This window comes from Calypte anna, chromosome 1, assembly GCF_003957555.1.
Source record: "Calypte anna isolate BGI_N300 chromosome 1, bCalAnn1_v1.p, whole genome shotgun sequence".
NCBI lineage: Eukaryota > Metazoa > Chordata > Aves > Apodiformes > Trochilidae > Calypte > Calypte anna.
This window is the reverse complement of record NC_044244.1, coordinates 81,912,339-81,934,531: the sequence shown is the minus strand read 5'-3', so window position 1 is coordinate 81,934,531 and position 22,193 is coordinate 81,912,339. Positions and strand designations below refer to the sequence as shown.

Genomic DNA, 22,193 nt, shown 5'->3' with positions numbered 1-22,193 from the left:
ACAGCTGGGGCCTCTTAGAGGAGGGAGATGGGAAGACCTTGTTCTTCCTGGTCAGCTGGGGGATATCAGCAGGACTGCTGATAGCAGCCTTTTCTCATGATGGTATCTACTGGGGATCTGTATGCCCTTCAATATTATGGTGAACAGAGCTGAATGGACTTCAGGCAATTTTCCTCTCCTCTTTGGAGACTGGAACACTTGCTTTGCTTTGTTCTCCTGTCTGAGATACTAACTTACTGTGTTCATCTTGGATTAGGAAGATGGAGTGATCTTAACTGTATGTGGATTGTATTTTTATTTTTTTTTAATGGTTGTCTTGATTTCCTGGAAAAAATGGGAGCTAACTTATAAGCCACCACTGTCAATCTGGTGATTAACTTTAGTTTTTATACCTGTGTGTAAATAAGTATGGCTTCACAAAATTGAACAAATTAATGTATGTCTCTCTTCAATCCTGTGTTATCTGAGTAGTCTGTTAGAAAAAAAAACATTTTAAATTTGCTTTGACAAAAGATGTTCCGTTAAATATTTGTTTGGTTTGGTTTGGTTTCACCACCTCCTGCCCCCTAACAAGGGCACTATTTGCAATTCTGGAATAAGCGATGCAGGAAAATTTTCTTGTCTCTATCTTTCTTAAAACATTTCCTTTCCAAATTTGTTCTGCCTCTGTTTTCTCTTCACTCACTGTCTCTCTGACTGGCCAGTGATGCTTTTAATATTTTCTGGACAGCCATGGTTTGTATGCAAAAACCACGCATGAGAAGCTCTCTCAGGTTTTTCAGCTCTTATAGCTCCAAATATCTCTTCATTTTTTGTTTGGACAGATCCAGCATTTATGACGATTCTGGAGAAAGAGATGAAAAACTACCTAAGGTGATTGGTTTAGTTCGGGAGCCCACACTACAGACAGAAGGAGAGTTACTCAATAGACACATGTTGCCAGGAGTAAGTGCTAACACAGTCTTTTTTTGCTCTTTGTAACTGGATAAGCACATGGGCTTAGTTTGTGTAAGCAGAGGATGCATGAGGAGTGTAATTTCTAAAGAGGCCTATGAGAATACCTAATAGTCTAGGGCGTTTTCACATCAGAAACATATCATCTTCAGGTTCCAAGTTTGTTTTTTTTTAATTTGGAAATGAACAAACATATGCCTAAGAGAATATTGTTAGTGTGACTATAGCAGTCACACTAATTGAACTGCATAGCCTGGCTGTAACACTGAGGCTTATGCCCTGCTCTGTTGTGGGTTGTTTTTTTTTATTAAATGAAATTAGCTGTGTTTCATTCACCTTTGTAGGCTCAATGAGCACTTTTATGTCAGTGCTTTATGAAAGTTATGCTTTTGTTCATTTCCAGTGCTTTCTTGCTTGAACTATATGTTGTTTAAAAAATACCTCCTCCTATAGTTCCATCTCTTCGATACGTGTGTTTTATTAGATGGGAGTTAATCTGTGTTATTCTTGCCCTCAAAGTCAGTTTGCTGTTGTGAATATTCGAAGCCTTTTTTTTTTTTTTTTTTTTTTTTTTAATTTAAGTTAGTGGAAATGTGGCAGATGTAAAGGGGGAGAGAAAACACTGCTGAGATATTGAAGATGAGTTTTTCCAAAACGCCTCTCGTTAATACAACTGAGTAAGAAAAGGTGCTTCACTTATGGTGTTGTGTGAATTTGTGAATGTATTTGGCTGGTTGGGAGGGCACTTGCATTTGCAGTGGAGTCTGAGGTGTGCACAGTAGCTCACAAAATTGAGGTAGTCCTATGTAGTTGTAGTCCAAAAAGGTTACAGACATTTTCTCTTGGTTGATAGATAGCCCAAGGGAAATACCTTGGTAAAGCAAATAAAGCACTAAAGCATTTCTTACAAACTTCACTTAGGGATGCGTACCCAATTGCTGTTTCTGCTCTGGAAAATTTGAGGTGGCAAGACAGGAGGTGCTTGTAGTAGTTTTTGCTACCATTTAAATCTTCTGGCTTTTGTCACTTGCTAAAACTAATCTGGAGGTTAAGCAGACTTTAAATTGTTTCAGCAAAATCAAAGTTGGTGGCTAGAGACTCACATCCAAACAACATTGGTATTTGTTTGTCGTATGTTAAAAGCTTAGTTAAGGGTGCTGTGTATCCCTCATGGAAATTTTACCAGTATTTGTTGATTTTTGGAGAGCTGTGAAGGAGGCCTGTGGATGCTGCTGCAATCTGGGCTCCTCGGGATAACAACTAAAAAATATACTCAGGTTTGGACATGTAAGTCTTATTTGCACAAGAACAAGCCGTTTAAAAATAATTGATCTGCCTAGAAAAGAAGTGTTTTGTTTACCTGTTGGAAGCCAGAACCAGAGATGTCTCTTGAAGGTGCTAAAGCTAATTGGGCATGTTGGTAAGCAGAAATGCCTAGGGATTTGGATTGTACAGAAGGAAAAATGCTAGGATTCTCCCTTGAACAATCTTCTCTTTAAAGTCCTTGAATTATGGCATAAAAGTGCAGTCTTGATAAACATGTAACTAAATAGTTTAGCTTTATTGTTTCAGTGTAACTAAAACACTTTGTGATTGTGTTCAGCTGTGTCAGGTGGCACTTCCCAAGAGTATTGCCAGTCTCCAGACCCCCAGGATTACAGCATATGTTATAGAAGTACAGGAGCAATAGGAGGAGGCAGTAAGGTTTAGGATGCATTTGTCAAAAAAACATTAGCACTGATGACACAAACACATTTAATCACCTTCCAAAGACTGGAGAGAAACAGACTTAACCACTTCTTTTCTGTGCTTGTGAGCAAATTAAGTCCCAAAGCTCTCTTCAGGGGGAGATCTGAAATGATGGAAGTGTTAACTATAGTGCTTGCCCTGTCTTGGAAGAAGTATAGCTGTCTGTAGCTGATTAAAGAAAGTCTGCATTTAACAGCAGTCATGATATGTGTTCATGATGTGGGAATCACCTTATTGCCAGTGTGAAACAACCAACTACTTCATTCTTTATAGGGAGGTTTTTTCTGCTCCTGGAGCCAGCTATTCACAGGCTGAAACTGAAAAGCTTTTAAGAGCTTAGTACTACTGGAGTATCTCAGGAGAGAAATGTACATATGAAAAAAAATCTACATCTTCAGTTCCAGCTGATAGATCTTAAAGTCATTGTTCTTTAGGAAAAACTTCAAAAAAAAATAGAGAAGAAAATAGTCTTTGAGCTGATCAGTTATTCCAAAAGCCTCTTCCCAGACATGACAAGACTTTTTTGTAGGAGCTGTTGCTGTTGTTCTTCTGACAGGAGCTTGACTTCCCTGCTCTGTGCATGGCAAAGTGGACCTGCTTTTATGCTGCTAGTGGAATCTCTGTTTACTGCATCACTTATGTTCAGCAAAATGCTACAAGTTCCTAGGATTTGAGCTGAATCTGTGTCAATTCTTAGACTGTTTAACCACAACTAGCTCCTTTTAGTCTTCCATCTGTATTGGTAGAATATTTTTGACATGGAAACGTTGGTGGTGTCCTAGTTCTTTCTTCGTGATGAGTAACTTTAGGCATGGTAGCCCTTTTCAATAAGAGTATTTGTTAATTGATCTGCTTTTCTAATGCAGTCTTCCTTTTGACCCCCAGTGATTATTTTTTCCTGCTTATAATGCAGTGAGATTTATGCCTGTCTCTTGTTTTCCAGCCACCCACCTTCTACTAATGGCTCTCAGTTGCACAAAAAAAGTAGATGATGGGTTTTTTTTAAAAAAAAAATGCCAAGAGGTACAGGAGATACATCATGTCTATTCAAGTAGCTGATGCTCTTGGTTTTTTTGAATCAATGCTGAATAATCTTTAGGGAAGATGGTATTGCAGATGAATCAGAACTAATCAGTTGAGGAGGCCTGATTTTTTAATTTTTTTTTTAATGTTCCATGTACTATTGCGTATGGGGAGGCTGTTTTGCTATTGATGCCAGCTGTTCTACTTGAAGCAATGAAAGGTTTGAGAGGATGTTTAGAATGAAGACTGTGATTCATAGCCAGTAGCCAGACTTTTTGGATGGCATTTCGAGATGTACAAACCTTGGTCATACAGTTTCACTAGAAATAGCTTCTTTGACTGTGTAGTGGCGTGTAAGCTTAGCTACCAGTTATTATAGTTTAGGCTTAAGAGCTGCACCATTGATTCAATGCTTGATGTTTTGGAGGATGTCCTGTTTATATATTGGAGATGACAAATGATGCTCCATTGCTTTGCTCTGAGAAGTAGTATTTTATAGGTAGTAAGGCTCTAGACAGTGCTTTAAAACTTTTTTTTGGCCAAAGGATAGTGGAGCCCTACAAAACAAGAATATACCTGTCTAATATTCAATTGGGATGATCTAATCTTGCTGAAAAAGGGAGATTCTGTCCATTTTATTTTGCTTCCCCTCAGGATTGGTGAGGATTTCCCTTGTTAAACTGGCAGAAAAAACCCAAAACCTGATGAATAAAAAGTAAATAATCTGTGTTAGGTTAATGCATGTAAATGCGAATGTTCATGCAGGGAAGGGGACCAAACTGTGCAGGTGGGTGCAAGGGGACCTGCATGGGGGAATAAACTGTCCCTTTTAAGGCAACTCTGGGTATGGCAGTACAAATGAGTTAAGTCTGCCCTTTTTCTTAGCAGGATAAAGTGAAAGTTAAAAGTGAAGGAGGAAGGTTGGCTGTGGTAGGAGAACAAGGGAGAACTTGGTGCTTGACTGTGTGGTAACTGAGCAGATATAACTTATGTCTTCCTTTATATGGCTTTCTTCTTTGAAGGTAACTTCAAACTGATGGTTTGGGGGGGGTTGGGGGTTTTTTTGGTTTTTGTTTTGGTTTGTTTTTTTCTCTTCATTATTTTTAGGTGGAGGAGTCTCCAACTGAGAAACAAATAAAGAAGAGTCCTCTTCCATCTTCAGAAAGAAAACCTGTTAAGCTAGTCAGGAGCAGGTCTTTAGAAAAGTCCTTGGACCTGAATGAGAATGAAAATCTTCCAGAGAAGAGCAGTGCCTCAGATAGTGAAGAAGGTAAATATCCTAACAACTGGAATCTGTAAGACAACCTGACTCTGGTGTTCCATCTCACTTCTGGAGCAAGGTAGAGAACTTTCTGATCTTGCAAAAATTGTTTGCTCATTTGTTTCATAACATTGCAGCAAAAACATCTTTGTATCTTATTTAGTTTCTGGGGAGAAGAAAAAAATGTTGTTAGTGATGTTTAAAACAAAAACAAATTGTGGTTTTTGCTTTTTCTTCTTTGGGTAATGACTTGCCAACAGCCTAAGCTGTAAAAAATTTCTTGACAATATGGTGGTGTTTCTTCACTTCCCATGATCACACAGGTATTTAAAATATTTTTCTTTTCTTTGTTTTAATTTCTTGGGAACTATGGGGAAACATTTCAGACTGTTTGCAGTATGTGAAAGATTCCCCTACCCTCCCCACCCCACCTCTTGGAACTTCTACTTTTTCAAGGCATGAGTTTCAATGTTACTGATAGAGTAAACTGAGGAACTCGCTAGAAGTCCAGGCAAGATAACTTCCTAGTTTTCAGGAGTGTGTTGTGTATGTTCTGAATCTGATCTGAAGATGAAAAAAACCTTACCAAGCTCCAAGGCAGCTTATACTTTGTGTGCCACCAGAGTGAGTATCTGAATGGATCCTAATATATCCCTCATCGTTTGTACTTCATTACCCAGTACAAGATGAGAAAAAACTCAAATACCACAGTACTGCAGAGACTGTAACTTGGCAGTTATGTGCTTTCTTTCCTCTTCTCACTGCAGGAGAGAAAAGTGTAGCTGCATATATCAGGGGTTTGGTATGGGAATTTTTGCTTGTTCTGTGCTCTCACAGTAGCCCCTTATGAGTTCTTGCTCTCCAAGGTGAGCTTTTTGCTTACCATGTGGAACTTTTCTGCGCCAAACAGCTCACTGAAGTTGTGGTGGATGTTCTGTTAAAGATCTCAGTTCTGGGCTCTAAATGCCTTTAAAGCGAGGTGTGCACAACCTAGATTTTTGTTTTTACAGAGTTGTATGGTGGTGTGCAAATGAAGCACAGGCTAGTGCAACAGGATCAGTGTGCTCAGCAGCAGCCCAATATTTCTTTCATATGCAAAGAGAGGACTTACTTTGAACACCTGTTGGCTGTTCAGTTAATTGAGTTAATTCAGTTCTTAATCTGCCTGAGAGAAGTTGCATCTGATCTTTTCAAACATAGTTGGCAACTGAAGTTGCTTGCAGGTGTGATTGTTTGGATTACTGAGGTGTCCAGGAAAGCTTTTAGCATCATGGATTGAATTGGATGCCTGCAAGTTATGATTGTTACCTGAGGATAAACTTTATATTCAGCTGGCTTTCCTTTTGCTCACTGACACTGCTTTTGTGATTGCTTGAGTTCAAATTCAACTCAGTGAATGTCAAGTTGTACCATTTCTGTGAATACCTGAACAGACTGCAGTTTATGCCATACTCCTACACACTTAAGCTTCAGAAATTGTTTATTCTATCACAGGTGTGTTTTTAAAACAGCAGGAAAGTTTTGACCTTGGGATACCAAGGTATCTTGCTGATTTCCTGTCTTCCTAGTACCACATCTCTCCTCTGCCTCTGTATTTTATTTTTTATGGCAAAGATCACCAGTGAAACTGATGGTGACTTTCATACTGCTGTTTGCCTAAGTGGTAGCAGTACACACTCCCTGTCATCCCTCGAGTGGTAATGTTGAGTAAATAGAGCATATTAAACTGGAGATGTCTTTAAAACACAACTGACTTCATGCTGCTTTTCTGATTTTTCTTCCCTCCCCCCAAAGTAGTCTTTTTTTATTCAGAGCAGGATTTTCTAGTCCCAAAACATTAATCTCTTCTCTCAGCTTCCCTTTTTCATGCTTAGAATGGTTTTGTCTTACTTCTTTGTCTGGTTTCTATTGCTCTTGACCCATACTCTTATAAGGTGAATTCCTTCATGCAAAAGAATCTAGCTTTCCCACATGGCAATGTTTACCCATGCGATTAATCTCTCTTGTGTCCTCTGGTTTATACTGAGTCTGCCTATGGAGGTGTCCTGACAAATAAGGTGAGGAGCAAACTCAAGATTGTTGGTCTCCTGGTCCAGCTGACACCCAAGCTGGAATGCCAGAGCCTTAGCAACCAGCTCCCTTTCCCTAAGCAGTTCTCAGGTAGCTTACTGGGGATATGTGTCTCACTGTGAACTATTGGCCTATTCCTATTAACCTGCACCTTGCTTCCTTTGTTCAGTTTCATAAACTGGAGTGTAAACCTGGACCCACAATAAAATTTGGCTGAGCAAAAAAATTGGTATATACATGCTTGATTTTAATTTCAGAAAGCATGTTTTAGTTCAAGCACAGAGTATATAGTTCCAAAACAGAGCAGGAGATTCTGAATTTCTTTAAGTGACTCTTGTTGGAAGTTTTTCTATATACAACAATGTTCAGCAGCATAAAATACAGCAAAGAAGGGATTTTGAGGAAATTGGAAGTCTTTTCTGTTAGAAGGCTTTACTGTATGCGGGACATGATAAATTCCTGACCTTATTTCATAACTTGATAAATTTACTGTATTGTTTCTGTGTTTATTAATAAATTACCACCTTAAATGTGTGGTCTGCAAGAGAGCCCAACTGCTTGCTCTGTAGTGCTGTGAGATGAGTTGTGTTGACTTGACTTGTAGAGAGGGATAGAAGGGGCAGAAAATGTTTGAAGCACAGGGTTGTTGAAATTAGTTCAGCCCTGTGTTGTTTCTTTTTTTCCCCCAGGATAGGAAATTTTGGATATACCATTATATATAACAACTCTGTTATCTTTTTGGCATTTTATTTAAAAATGCCAAAAGCAGGTATTTTTTTGAGTATGTAACTACCAATTACTTGTTGCTATGGAATTTGGAGGATGTACATTTGAGTTCTATAAAGGCAAAAAGCATAAAATTTGTTTCTTCTTTTTCCAATCTATCATTAACACAGTGCTTACTCAGTACCTCCTCGAGTTAATTTTGATTTTTAAAGCATAGGAGAGCTCTTTGGTTAATGTAGCTGACGCAGTGTTTGAATAGGCGGTGTCTGGAACATGTTCACTCTAGGAATTGGTTTTATTGACTTGATTTCAGTTGTATGAGGTTAAACATTCCTACCTGCATATTCTTCATGCAATGTGCAATTTTTTCCTCATCCCCAGTGGCACAGAAATCCTCAACAGTGCCAAGATTGCATATATACATTTTCTTTCTTTTGATCCTTCCTGAGCTCCATGGAGTGGAGAAAAACCATCTGACTCATTAATTTGTTTGATAGCCTCTGCTCTTATCAGTTCTGCTTTTTAAATTTGCTTATGGTGTGGGTTTAGCTTTGAGCTGTTGGTTGTTAAACAGGAATTGTAAGGATAATTTTTTCCCTTCTCCCTTCCCACCCTCTCTAGTTTTGTCTCTTCTTGCACTGCAGGTGTTTTCAAACATCTGCAATCACTGGTGCATAAGGGTATTATAGTCAAACAGTATTTCATAGCTTGTCTTACAGTGATGAATGTGACCTTATGAAGTGCAAGGCAACAGTGGGGGAGGGAACAGACTTGCTGACTTAATACAAAACCAGCATACTCTGGGTAATATGTTTGCCTCTAGATTTTTGGTTCCCTGGGGATCCTAACCCAAAGTCAGCATAGTCTCATGATCTCTTATCAGGCAGTAGCTCCAATTCATCTATAAATGTATTCAGGCTAGTGGTTGATAATGGCATACTGCTCAGGGGTTAGAACAGCATTAAAAGTTAAGGAGTTTGATTGATATCTAGATAACCTCAAAGAACAGTTTGTTCATGAACAGTATTTCTATGGCAGTCCTAGGTAAAATGCTTAATGTTGCTCTAGTATTTGAGATAAATAAAAGGTTATTTGCTGTGCAAGGTGAAAAAAAAACCCAACAAACCAACAAAAACAACAAAAATAACAAACAAACAAACAAAAAAACAAAACAAAAAAAAACCCCAAACCCAGAACAATAAACAAGCATACATGTTAATTTGGAGCAAGAGATGAGTAGTTAAAACTTTCTATTCTGTTCAAATTGCAAGTGTGTATACTGTACACTTAATCTTTGCTATGCTGCTGTTTCTGCTCACTGCTTCATCTAAGATTTCTGCAGACAAATTTTGAGAAGGCTGGATGGATGTGACTTGAAGCTTCTCAAGCTTTCAGTATATGCAGTAACTTGCTTTTCCACAGATGTGGAGCTCACAGCAGCATTCATACATTCATATTCCAGATCTATCATCTGAGAGATTTCCAGGCTTTCTGGAAAACAGCTGTTTGAATCCTAGCATCTAAAGTGACTGATGGGCCCAGTTTCATATTGGGTTTTCTGAAAATACTGCTTTATCTGATAATACCATTTTAATTTGCTTGTTTGTTCCAAGACCTGAGTGGCATTTTAAGTGAAAACATATTTATCAATAGATACTCTCATATGCACATGCCACTTCACTGGCTATTCCTTGTTAGAGACATGACTAGATGGGAATAGTGTAGGCCAGTCATCTAACAGGAAATTTTTGTATAGACTCGTGGGTGCTCTGGTGTAAGGCTTGGTACAAGGCAGACAGACTTCATGCTTGAGGAGAAAAATAACTCAATAGCAGGGTCTGTATTTTCAGGTGGTAGTCCACAGGATTTGTGCATATTCTAAGTTGCTGTGGCTTACCAAATTACCTCACATCAGCAGAAATACAATAGCTGTCCCCAGGCATTTCAGGTGAACATAAAGTTGTATCATCTGGTTAAGCTTCCCTGGGGAAGAGTTAGCTTGCATTATCTTGTATTTGCTAAGACATAAGCAAATATCTGTCAAAGCTTGTCTGACACACGGTGACTTGATCAAGTGTATGGGCCTTTGTGTTTTGTTTATTTTGGGTTTTTTGGGGTTTTTTTAAGTGATAGGCATGTTTCAGTTGGGCGTGTCAATGTCCAGCTGAGTAAGACTCGATCATAGTAACTAGGTTTGTATTACCTGATGTGTGACTCCTTGTGTTAGCTGAGGCAGATTAGGCAGTGGGGCTGCCAACAGCATTGTCTGAAGCTGGTCATGTCAAAAGAGAGACATGATTTGCTCATGGCAAAAAGAGAGAAGCGAGGAAGTGCAGTCTGAAAGGAGAGGTCTGTAGCATTGAGGCCTTTTTAGCTGAAACTTAGTTCACTCAGAGTGCATTTTAATGGAATTAAGATTCAGCTTGGAGGAAGTACAGTGAATGTAAGCTGCAAACCTGGGCTGAATTTCTGGCTTCCCACAGAGTGTTTCAGCACAGCAGAAGCTGCATTCTAGCAAGTAATCACTGCATGTTGGCTGGTTAAATAGGCCTCTTAAAATGAACACTTGCTTTCTGCCTCACCTCGAAATTGTATAGGCTTCAAATTGCATAAGCAGAGAAGAATGTGGGAAGGAGGTTTATCACTTGTGCAAACACAAAAATAAGAGACTTGTGCTTCACTTTTGGGGTCCTATGTTGAAGCCTGACTTAGGCCAAAAAGAGCTCTTTTGGAGACTGTATAGCAGGGGCTTTTAGGCTTGAAGCAGCATTAGAATGGAAGACTGCTCAGAGTCAGAATTGGATTTCACTGGGAACTGTCGTGGTGTTTAGTTGCTGCATTTGCATTTATCAATACTGACTCCAACCAAGCAGCAATATTTTAAGTGCTGTAACCTTAGCCTATAGGCAGCACGTGAACTAAAGCTTGATATTCAAGCCAGCTTTGCATTGGTGGCTGCCTCTGACCTTAGCTAGCTCTGAGCATTCATTTACATCAGTTAAAAAGTGAAAAGGTTAGGCATCCTGACTTCAGTCTGGCTTCTGCAACATTTGCTTTCAGGCTTTTTGTTTCATTTTGATGTGTAGGGGTGGGTTTTTTTGTTTGGTTGTTTTTTGGGAATTACAACTTTGGATGGACTTGTTTCTGAAGCAAAAGCAGACTGAGTTGAGTTTGGTATGGGAAACTGCTTGCCCTCCAGGATTATAATTCTCTTATCTCTTGCAAGAGTAGCTGAGGCAGCCACAAAACTGAGTCATGTCAGCAACCAGCAAGAAGCATAAATAGCAAAGATCAGTGCTGCAGCCACAGAATTCCACCGCTGTGCTTCATAGTAGTTTTGAAATAGAGGATAACAGTTAAGCATCTTGGTGTTGTTTTTCAGGGCTGCAAAATGGAGCAGGGTATGTCTTGCTTTCCTCTTATAAATAGATAGGGAGGGAGGAACAGTTTGATACGTTTGGGAGCCTGTACCAAGCCTCCTCAGACTGTGGACGCTACTGGCATTACAGATGTTAAAAGCAGAATTCTGTAACTAGTCACAAGTAAGAAGCAAGCAAGTATGGTTGTAGTGTCCTGCTTACTATCCATGTGTTGTTTGTCTTTCACAATTTTTCCTGTAGGGTTAGTGGAATACTGAAGGCAAAACTAAAGGGGCAGGACATTGTGATGTTATTGATTTATGCTTGCACAGAGAAATTGGGGCAAGGGGGAAGGGGGCCTAGAAAATCAGCTCTGGACTTTCCTCCTGAAAACAACCTACCTACTATATCATGTGCTGATAGCGTTACTGGGTTTCTGAGAGAGAAAAAAAATGCTGATGCAAAACTGGTGCGTGGGGTGGGGTGTTTGAGCCTTAATGAAGCTTAGAATATTGCAGAGCTTCTTCACAGTACTGCTCTTAACTCTCTGCCTTTCCATAGCAGTGAAGGAGACTGTTCCTGAGAATGATCTCTATGGGAGACTTTTTATAAACAGAGTTTTCCACATCACTGCGGACAAGATGTTTGAAATCCTTTTCACCAATTCTCACTTCATGCAGAGGTTTCTCAATTCCAGGAGTATAGTAGGTAAAACATCCTTCTCCCTTCTTGTTCATGTTGCAGACTATTCTGGAAATTCCAGCCTCTGAGAAATGTTTAATAGAGCTGTTGAATTTTAAGTTTTTCTGTGCTTTAAAAGAATTTTGTGGTTTTAAAGTTCCACTACGAGAGAGGGTATTTAAAGCTAACCTGTTGTTTCTGTGGATCAGACATATATTGGAGTAAAAACCTCATTTCAGTGTACCATAAAACTACACGTTAATGTCTGAATTTTGGGTAGGCTATTAAGTTGATGCACTCTGGGGAGTGTTTCAGATTACATTGTGTCCCAGAAATAGGGAGATGTGTACAGCTGGCACAAGGCAAAATCATTGCATTCTCCTAAATGATACTCCCAGGCCTTAATTTTCTGAATGAGTGAATTTTATTCACTGAGATCATAAGAACAGAAAATTAAGTCAAAAAGGATAATATTTATTCAGTGTCAGCTTGGAAGGCAAAGTAACATTCTTGAAAGCTTTTGCCAAGTGAACCTATTCAACTTTAAGCAGATGGGAAGCAGCATGTTTTCATTTGATTGCTTACTGTTCTGCCAAACTCCCGGTCTCTTTCAGTAGGCTCAGGTTCAGCTATTTAGTGCCTCACCTTTGTTCATCAGTGAGCTGCAAAAAACGTAACCATTTGGAATTGGTTTTCTCTCTCCCCACTACTGCTCTTTAAACTGTTGGGATGTCAAAAGCAAAGATAATGCCTTTTAGGTAGTCTACATGTGAGATTTTGCATTATTTCTCATCTAGATGCTGTATCAACCCCTTGGAACAGAGATTCCAGTGGCAATCAGTTAAGGACTTTGACGTACACTGTAACAATTAACAATCCACTGTGTGGGAAGTTCACAACTGCAACTGAAAAGCAGGTACTGTGTGCATGTGTGTGTCTGTTTGGTGCCCTTTAAAGCAAGGGCAAGGTCAGCTCTACGGTCTGTCAGAGGTTAGAGATTGGATTAGAGTTCACTAAGCTGAATGTGGATCTACAGTTTAAGTGTAGTGTCTGTAAGGGGTATCTTGCTGCCTCTGTGTTGCCATCAGTGAGCAAATGCTGATGAAATCAGAGAGGCTTTCTGCCTTTACAGATGGCAGTAAACTTCTCCCACAGTCTGTCTGTCTGAAAAGTATTAATATCTCTTATGAATTTAGGAGGTGAAAAGATGCAATTAAATGCTTACATGGAGAGATGGAGAGAATCCAGCGAAGGGCTGCAAAGATGGTTAAGGGACTAGAGCATCTGTACAGTTGGACTCAATGATCTTAAAGGTCTTTCCCAATCTAAATCATTCCTGTGATTCTCCAATATGAGAAATAGTGGAGAGCTGGGACTATTCCACAGAGAAGGCTCTGGGGGAATCTTACAATGTATATAAGTATCTGAAGGGAGGGTGCAAAGAAGACTGAGCCAGGCCTTCACTGAAGGCCACATCTTTCACTGGTTCCCAGCGACAGAACCAGAAGTGATAAGCATGAACTAAAACTCAGATGTGTCAGGAAACACACTTTTCCTGTGGAGGTGGCAGAGCTCTGGAACAAGTTGTCCGTAGAGGTTGTGGGATTTTCTTCCATGCAGATACTGGAAAGCTATCTGGACATGGACATGGGTAACCAGCTGTAGATGGCCCTGCTTGAGTAGGGTTCTTAGGCAAGATGATCACCAGAGGTGGCTTCTAATCTCAGCCATTCTGTAATTCTGCTTTGGGATAGTTGTTGTAGGTCTGTCTTAAAGAGAAGCTGTGGTCGTGAGTCAGTGGCCAGTCCTGCATCTGCTACATGAAATGGCAGTGGGGAAGTACTGCTACTGCTTCTCTTGTCACTAGCAGGAGGCATCTTCTCTTTCCCCACCCCTTCCATGCTTGCTATTATATTCCTTCTTATGTTTTTCTTGTAGATCCTGCATAAGCAAAGCCAGAAAGGTCAGTCATACCAAGTGGATGCTGAGGTACTGACCCATGATGTCCCCTACCATGATTATTTCTACACTGTGAACAGATACTGCATCAGCCGCACATCCAGTCACAAATGTCGATTACGGTGAGCCTGAATGGTGCACAATGGGAAGGGAAAAGCCAAGACAATTGTGTTACTCTGTCCATAGAGTAGAGAACGTAATTTTCTCTTGAAGCCGGGCATCTCTTCTGTAAAATAAACTTGGTTTGTTTCCTGTTGTTTGGATGCTGAACTTAGATCTCATTAATTGAGAAGGGAACTCTTACGTTGACCATAGGAGGTACAGAACTCCTTTCCAGTACTGATCTGGGTTCTGACCAGCATTGCATTTTTGATTGCAGCCATGTGAGTGGGATACATTGGAACTGCCTGAGATGTTTTATTACGAAGTTTCCCAGAGATCCTTGCTAAGGGACTGCTGCAGATGGTTTCACAGGAAGGTGCAGGGAAGATGAAACGTTCCTGTCTTTGTGATACTCAAGCTAATTTGGCTTCATTATTAAGCTCTACCTAGATAGGGGAGTTTTAAAGGCACTTCCCTTTCCTCTCCTATTTGTTGAAAATGAAGTGATTCAGTTCCATATTGGCTGCATTTGTGTGACTTTCTGTGTGTATAATCCTTGGTAGTTTTTGTGCCATCTTTAATAAGACCTTTTATCTGAAACTTCATCGATACCCTGGAAAGGTAGTAAGCAGTGCTGGATTTCATTCTGGCTTATCTCAGGTTATAAAAGTGCTGAAGACTCCCTCCTTGCTGGGAGAAGGGAAGAAATTTCCTTGAACAGCTCTTCTGGTTTTTGTGGGTTCATTTGAGAGATTCATTCTTCCTCTTTGAGGACTGTATTTTTTCTGTCTGAGATACATGGCAACCCTAGGGTAAGCAAAAATGTAGGTTTTGATATGATGTGCAGAGCTTGCATGTATAGAACAGAAGGTGCATAGTGGTGTTACAGCTGGCTTTATTATGTTGTGCTTAAAACAGCTCAAGAACTCTGAAAAATTCTTTTATTAGACTAGAAATACAAGTGGGCTTATGAGAAATACAAGAGGGCTTATGCTGATTGTTTGAAGACATTGGGAAAAGTGAATTCTAGGGCAGTCAGTGTTCATGACTTAAATTAAAATTGCAGACTCTACTTTTGTCCTTTAAGAACTTTGAAATTCATCCAGTTGTTAGAACCAGCCCTTTGAAGTGTTCTACTCCAATTAATTTCTGTTCTGGAAACAGTATTGATTAGCTTGACTTGGGGAGTGCAAGGCAGGAATGTGGCTTCCCCTCTGTCTTGCTCACAGAAAGACATTTTAGTTTCTGTCTACTTAGAGTAGGATCTGAGCACTTGGTGCATAAGTACTGATAAGGAATTTCACCTGCTTCAGTTGCTGTGCACATGTAATACATCATGTATACACATACAGAGTGAAAAACAGGCCTTTATAATCTGAAAGCCTGAAGCCTATTTTAAATGCATGTTAAAACGAGAATGCTTCAGAGAAGTTCTCTACTGGTCTGAAGAAAAATGCTTAAGAATGTTTCAAATTGGATGTTTGAATATCCTGAAGATTTAGCTAAGTATATTGCCTTTGCTACTGTCTCTTGCCTTGCTTCAGTGCTAGGTGGTGCCCGGGTGAGAAGTCCAGGCAAGTTCCAGTTGGTATTTCGGTTTATGTACATAAACTAGAGACCTCTTCCTGATAAGAGATTTCTGCTATCACTGTACTACCTAGAAGAGCCCACTTTCACTACTGCATTCTGCTTATTAGGGTTTCTGCAGAAGTGAAGTACAAAAAACAGCCTTGGGGACTTGTCAAGTCAGTAATTGAGAAGAATACCTGGGGAGGAATACAGGAAAACTTCAAACAACTTGGTGAGGCATTTTATTCTTTGGTGGAGTGAGGAGTCTAACTTTCTTGTGCATGTTTTCATGTCTGTCAAACTTGATTCTTTAAAGACTGGTTTGAAAAGAAGACAACACCAAAGGAATCTCCAATTCAGAAGTTCCTGTCATACACCAATTGCAGGGTGTAAAAGAAGCCTTATATCTTAATGCTGACAAGGAGCTCTTGTGTGCCTTGTCATAATTGCTTTCCGAAGGAAGCATGAGGTGAAAAGCTGTTCCTCTCAGTTTTATGTTCCTATCTTTAAGTATTTCCTTGATTGTGGGTACGAGAAGAGAAGCAGTGGCACTTGGCAAGCTCCCTGGCTGTATCTGTTGACAGCCTGGGCAGCCAGGGCTGCAGGCTCTCAGACTAACACAGTTCCTACTCTCAGGCTAACAGAGCCTTGAAGTGCTCCTCCAGCAGCTGTCTAACATATCATTAAACAATCCTGTATAGGCTGATTGTATATATCTGAAAACTGTACCAGCTAGCAAATAGGACAGGTAGTACAGGCCAAGAGGTAGTCAATTACCTGCTTTAATTTAATTGACTATAAGGTGCACCTCTCATCGTGTTCCTCTCCATATCTCACAATTTAATTCTTCAGTGCTAGGTTTTCCAGCTTGCCTTTTGGAATTTCAGTAACCTTATCTTTGACACTGCAGAATCAGATCTCCTAATGGAGGAATATGCAATTAATCAGTCCATAGAAGACTCTGGAAAGTTAGTTGCCTTGAGGCGAAGACGACGCACTTTACACCGGAGTCTGGCAGAATCGCTTCCCAAACGCTCTTCCCAGCACTCCTCTGGTGACATGGGAGTAGAGTCACAGAGCAGCATAATAGGTAGGAATCTTTATATCACATGTTTTACAAAAGGTGTGTTCAGGAAAGCTTAACTCTTAAAATAGTGCAAGGATAATGCCTGTGGGTGCTACTAATGGAAGTTTTTACCTAGCTGGTGCAATAGCAAATGCTTTAGTGTGTTCAACCTTGCATCAAATAGATTTGGAGCATGCGTTGTCAATTTTATGATGAGTATCTCATGAAATCAAACCTAGTCTCACCTGTTTTTAAAACAAACAAACAACAACCAAAATCTAAACCGCTACACTTGCACCTCCATAGGACTGAAAGTTAGATAAGGTCAGAGATGAGATCAGAAAATTTTTAACCTGACTTTTGTAAAGTTCCTGAAAAATTGTTTTATTTCTTCCAATAACTGCATAGCCAGGTCATGAGTTGATTCAGCTTTGCCGCTTACCTCTTGGCCCTGTTGTTTTTGGGATTTTTCATGTTAAGTCTACTTCCCAACTGCTCTGTAATTTCTGGGTCACTGAAACATGTGACCCTAGGCACGACCGATTTGACCACTAGCATGTACTATAGTAGCTACACCTACAGAGATGAGGAACATCTGTGCACTAATGTGCGCACAGAGAATGGTGGATTTCATGACACAAGCAGAATTGTGGACACTGAAGTAGGAGCAAGTGCTCTTTCCTAAAAGAGGCGACAACACTGAGTGTAGTACTGAGAGAACATTGGGATTAACAGCGTATCTAACAGACTCTATGTAACTGAGATTACTTCCTGATTACTTAGTTGTGCTACTGCTGCTCCGTGTTTCAGATGAGTATGTTTATTTCAGTATATATTAAAACTTTTGTGTATGACTTTTGTCCAGAGAATGAAATGTGAATTTAAGGAATTACTTCAGGAGAACAGGTAATTACATTTAAAAATCAGCCTGCCTGAAGTGGTAGGTGCTGCTCTGTTTATACAGGACATGCACTTGTCCTCTCTTTACTAGTGTCTGGTCCCTGTTGCCTGATGACTAGTAGGTGCTTTTCCAAGGGATGTCTTCAGGCAAATATATAAACCAAGCTAGTAAAGATGGAACAAATTAGAGGAGAACTTTGACATCAGTTGTCAGAAAGACCAATGTGGGCAGAACAACAGAAGAGAGTCACTTTGCAGCCTGTCTCTGCTTATGTGTGACTAGCAGTGTACATGCTGAATGAGTGTTAGTAACAGGTGAACTACAGCCTTCTCAGGCTATATCTAGGTGGATGTGCCTCAGCCCTGTGGTTTTCTCCAGCATGCTAGGGTAGGGTGAATCCTGCTTCTGATGGAAGAGCCTGACTGTCCAGCTGACTTGTCTGAGACGACTCCAAAAATGCCTTAGTTAATGTTGGAGGCGATCTTATGCTTCCACATGATCTGTTAACTTTTTTCATCAGAAGCTGTGGAGCCATTCAGCATGAAATGCTGGGCACTGATAGGTATCTGCACGTATCCTTTAGGACTGTTCTTCAGCGCTTTTTAACCTCCTTCTCTTCCATGCCCTATAGGAAGGAAAAGAGATGCTGTAAGTAGGACCACCACCATCATTGTAGTAATGAGTGTCTTGTAAGTACTTGCATCAAAATGTGGCTTGACTCAAGCTTGTCTTGGTCTTTATCTGTACCTCACTCACATCTTAACATTCCGTGTAGCATGATAGATCCTAACTTAATTCACATGGTGCGTTCAGTTAAGAGAGGGGAATGGATTGACTTAAGTGACACACAAAATGAAAATTGCCAAACTAGTCTACCTTGCAGGTTTACTTTCATATAATCTTATAAAATAAAGTCTAAAATTTATTCATTCTAGTTTTAAAAGTTCCAAGAGGAGAGACTTTTGTCATTCTGATAGGTTGCAATTACACAGCTTAATGCTAACCGTGAAAAATTGTTTGAGTAGCTCTTTATTTTCAGTATTGTGCTGTCCCATACCTTTTTTTTTCTTCCAGAGGAATTCTCTTAGCTCTTTTTTAGTCCAGGTCTTGTTTCTGTATCATTGCAAACAAAATTATTACAGGACTTGAATTTTGTTCTCTCCACAGTTTGCTGCTCTTGGTCTTGCTGAATATAACATTGTTTCTCAAACTGTCAAAGATAGAGCTTGCAGCTCAGTCCCTCTATCATGTCCAGCTTCAGGAAGAAAGCTCACTGAAGTAAGTTGAACTCACAATCTTTGTTTTCTTCCTCAGCTGATGTCAGAATCTGTAAAGAAATATATTTTTTACAAGTTTTTCCTTTGACAAGCTGTTTTGGGGGGGAGTGTTAACTTTAGCTTGTGTTTATCACCCTGCTGTGACTCATCTTCTGTGAATATCATAGTGCTGATCACAGAACTGAAGTGTTCATCCTGTGTGAACCAGTGTGATCTCAAATGTAATGTTAAAGAATCATTTAGCTTTTTTAGCCTCTTTTTGTGAGTTTCCTCCTAAATCCTGTCTTCCTGTCAGACTTCCATGTTATGTGCCTTTTGTATTTGGACACACAGAAGAGGCTCGGATGTTGCTTCCTCTCTTTAATGAGCTAATAGCAAACTGTAACTTGATCTTGAGTATGGAAGCTGTGTGGCTGACTGATCATGTCAGAACTCATGAGAGTAACTTTCTTCAGAAGAATCATGTTGCCTATGAAGTGTGAGAACTTGCATTGCACACATAATGTGAGCACAATTGTTCTTGGTGGCTGTTGTCTACAAAAGTCTGCAGTATTTTCAAGGCAACAGGGGTTGAAATGAAACTGCAGGCAGCTTTTTTTTTTTTGTGGCTTTTGAAAAGGATGCTTCTTAGGAAAGTTGAGGAATGGTGACAGAGTGCAGTTACTTTTAGAAGGGCATGGAGATTTTTATTTCATGTTTCTGATGTCATCTCTTTCAGCATATCTCCAGAAATGGTATCAAAAGAGGAGATCCCTCAATATGATAAGGAACAGGTTAAACATATGAAGGGTGTTTTAAAAGACTCAATTGAAATGCTTGAGCAGGTAAGTCTGCCAGTCTTTCCTGATGATTCTCTGTTTCTCAGCTCTCTTTTTTTTTTTTCCTTCTGCCATCACTGCTTTGGGTTTGGGGTTTTTTTTGTGGGGTTTTTTTTTCCTTTGGACTAAGATTAAATATTCATGTCAATTTTCTTAAACCTGTCAATTATCTTTATTAATGAGATGCATTCATAGAGTTCTGAATCATGACAAAGCAAACACTGGAGTAATTCAAAACAGATCTTTTTAAGAAGACCCAAAACATAATGTTAAGTATTTGACCACCTCATTAGGGGGTTTCTTCATTCAGGTTTGCCCTAGGTTTTGCCCTCTGCTGCTCTTTTGGATATTGGTGAGAGCTTGAGAGCTTCCCTTAGCTTTGGTATCAATGGCATACCTGATCTCCAGTGAAAAATAAATAAATTGTAAAGACCTTATGTTTCTGAGAGGCTCCTTAGCTATGGAGTTAGTCCTCCTTCTTCCCAGTGGTTTACACTTCCGGGCTGTTACATACTACAAAGGTTATATAAAAAATGAAGTTGTTGAATGGTGGTGTGTCTCTGATCCTGAAGTCCAAGACTCATAAACCCCATAGATTTCAACTCAGTAAGTAAAGGATAGTAAATTCATACTTTGTTTTTTACTTATAGCCTATGAATGTTCTGATTTTAAGTTATTTTTTTTTTTATCTTCAAATGTGACAGAAGAAATTATTAGATTAGGAAAGCTGTGGGGGAGTTCACATGTACCTCTATCCATCACCAGTTTGCTCTGTGTTCTCCCACGCACAAAAGTAGGGTAGAAAAAGAAGCCATTTTTTCTACTTCATGCTCAGAGGTGTCTCTGCACTCAATTGCTAATAATCTATGAACCATTTTGATCACATCTTGAAAAAGCTGCTGAGTGCTGGAAATTTTTCCATAGAAATTCCTGATTTCCAAGCCCTTTTAATCTTCTCTCCTTATTACTCAAATAATTTGTATCCTGAAGTGTTAAAACTGCTTTTTTGAACATGCAGAGTGTAAATTAAAGAAAAAAAAAAGCTTAACAAAAACCACTTAACAAACTTGAAGTGAGAATTCAACCAACTTTTGTCTGGAAGTTATAACACATCTTAGTGCTTGTGTTACCTTGTGTTTTCTGAGGGTTGTCAGTATTGTAAGCACATTTTGTTCACCAAAACACACCAGGAGGGCCAGGTATTAAAAGAAAATGAATGTTTTCTGCCATGTTACTTCAAGTGTATGCTGTGAACATCAGCTGTGACTAAAAATGAGTGGGGTGGCTTATCTTCAGCATTGCTGCGTGGCAGGGTGTTAAGGCTTTATCATACTGGACTGGTAGTAATTATAATCTGTTACAGAGTATAGGTGTTAGGAGAGCATAGTAGGGCTACAGTTTATAGAAGGTAGGAGGTGAAAATTGCATGAAGTCTTTAAAAGAAAAGGAGGAGGGAAACATTATTTTCCTGCTATCACTCACTGATGCAGGAGACTAACTGAAGTAACTGGGGGGGTATGATGGTTATATCTTCACAGCTAAAGATCTCCCTTTCCATGCTTCAAAGAAGCTTTGACCACTTGAACAGGACACAGAGCAGCAAGACTGAGAGTTAAAACCCACATGCCCTTTCCATCCAAGATGTCACAAGAGAAGATGTGTGAGGACTTGTTGGAGTAGGGATTGTAAACTATCACCTTCGGACTATTTACTATTTGGCTCAAAAGCTGCACGGAATAAAGGTTTCTGGAAGAAAGTAAGTTGGGTTCTGCCTTCCCGTAGCCTGGTGATCTCTGTCCTTCCAGCCCTGTTTCCCAGGGAATCTTGCTTACAAAACAGTAAAGAGCTCACAAACCTCATGTGTGAGGGCAGTTGCACCTCTGGTTAACAGATCTGCAAATTTTGGAGGAGAGGAAAGCACTCAGAAGTGAGTTGGGCTTGTCTTTAGTGAAATCACAGCTTTTTATGTCAACTTTAAGAATTAACCATCAGTGAAGAGTGTTCTGGGGAAAAAGAAGAGGTACTAATTTGATGGCCACAGGATCTTGTATGCTTGTTTTAGCCATGGGAACCTTGTAGAACAAGCCACCACCTTTAAGGATATGACTATTTTTAAGATTAATTAACAGGAAAACGCTAGATACCTCTCTGCTAAATCTCTTGCATGCTGCGAGCGTTGGCAGTCTGCCTCCTGCCATATGTTTCTAGCTCTCCCAGGGAAATTTCAGCTCTCAGTATTTTCCCTCCATCAAGGGCTGCTCTCCAGTGCTTCGGCGCGCTGCGTGTTCCCACTGATGATGAAACACCTTTTTCTGGCTTTGAGCCTTTTGTGAGCAGATTGAAGGAAGGAAGATGAAGACAAAAAATTGAAAGCAAGGCGGGTGTGGGGGGTGGGTGAGGTGAAGTGGATCGGAAATGGCACCATCCTTATGGGTTCTGACACCAGTCCTAGGGCAGTGCTGGCTGGCGTGGTGCTAACGGCCGAGCTCTTCAGTCCGCAGCCCAGAGTGGGTTAGGAGTTGGGCTTTTGGGGGTGCTGGAGTTCCAAAAAGCCGGCTGCGGGGGCGAAACCCTCCACGGGTTAGCTTCAAACACGCGCGGCGGCTGCTGGGCTGGGTGCGAAACTTGTCCGGACACGCGTGTCAAGCCTCGGGAGCAGCAAAAGTGCGAAGGGAGGG

General features: G+C 40.1%; 1 protein-coding gene across 3 annotated transcripts in view; it reads left to right on the top strand.

The window, feature by feature from the left end:
* Positions 1-21,275, top strand: part of GRAMD1C (GRAM domain containing 1C) — a 55,798-nt gene extending 34,523 nt beyond the window's left edge. The window contains exons 8-18 of one of the 3 annotated variants that reach the window (XR_003988987.1): positions 825-945; positions 4,834-4,996; positions 11,704-11,850; positions 12,621-12,739; positions 13,762-13,904; positions 15,582-15,685; positions 16,364-16,543; positions 18,052-18,068; positions 18,588-18,698; positions 19,416-19,521; positions 21,054-21,275. Coding sequence is in view for 2 of the 3 variants with exons in the window: in XM_030469487.1 (XP_030325347.1) it covers positions 825-945; positions 4,834-4,996; positions 11,704-11,850; positions 12,621-12,739; positions 13,762-13,904; positions 15,582-15,685; positions 16,364-16,543; positions 18,052-18,109; positions 18,588-18,698; positions 19,416-19,521; positions 21,054-21,131 (1,330 nt within the window). In the remaining variant the exon portion in view is untranslated. Of the gene's footprint in view, positions 1-824; positions 946-4,833; positions 4,997-11,703; positions 11,851-12,620; positions 12,740-13,761; positions 13,905-15,581; positions 15,686-16,363; positions 16,544-18,051; positions 18,110-18,587; positions 18,699-19,415; positions 19,522-21,053 lie in introns of all 3 variants that reach the window. The other 2 variants (XM_030469488.1, XM_030469487.1) reach the window with 2 other exon arrangements.
* The last annotated feature ends 918 nt before the right edge of the window (positions 21,276-22,193 follow it).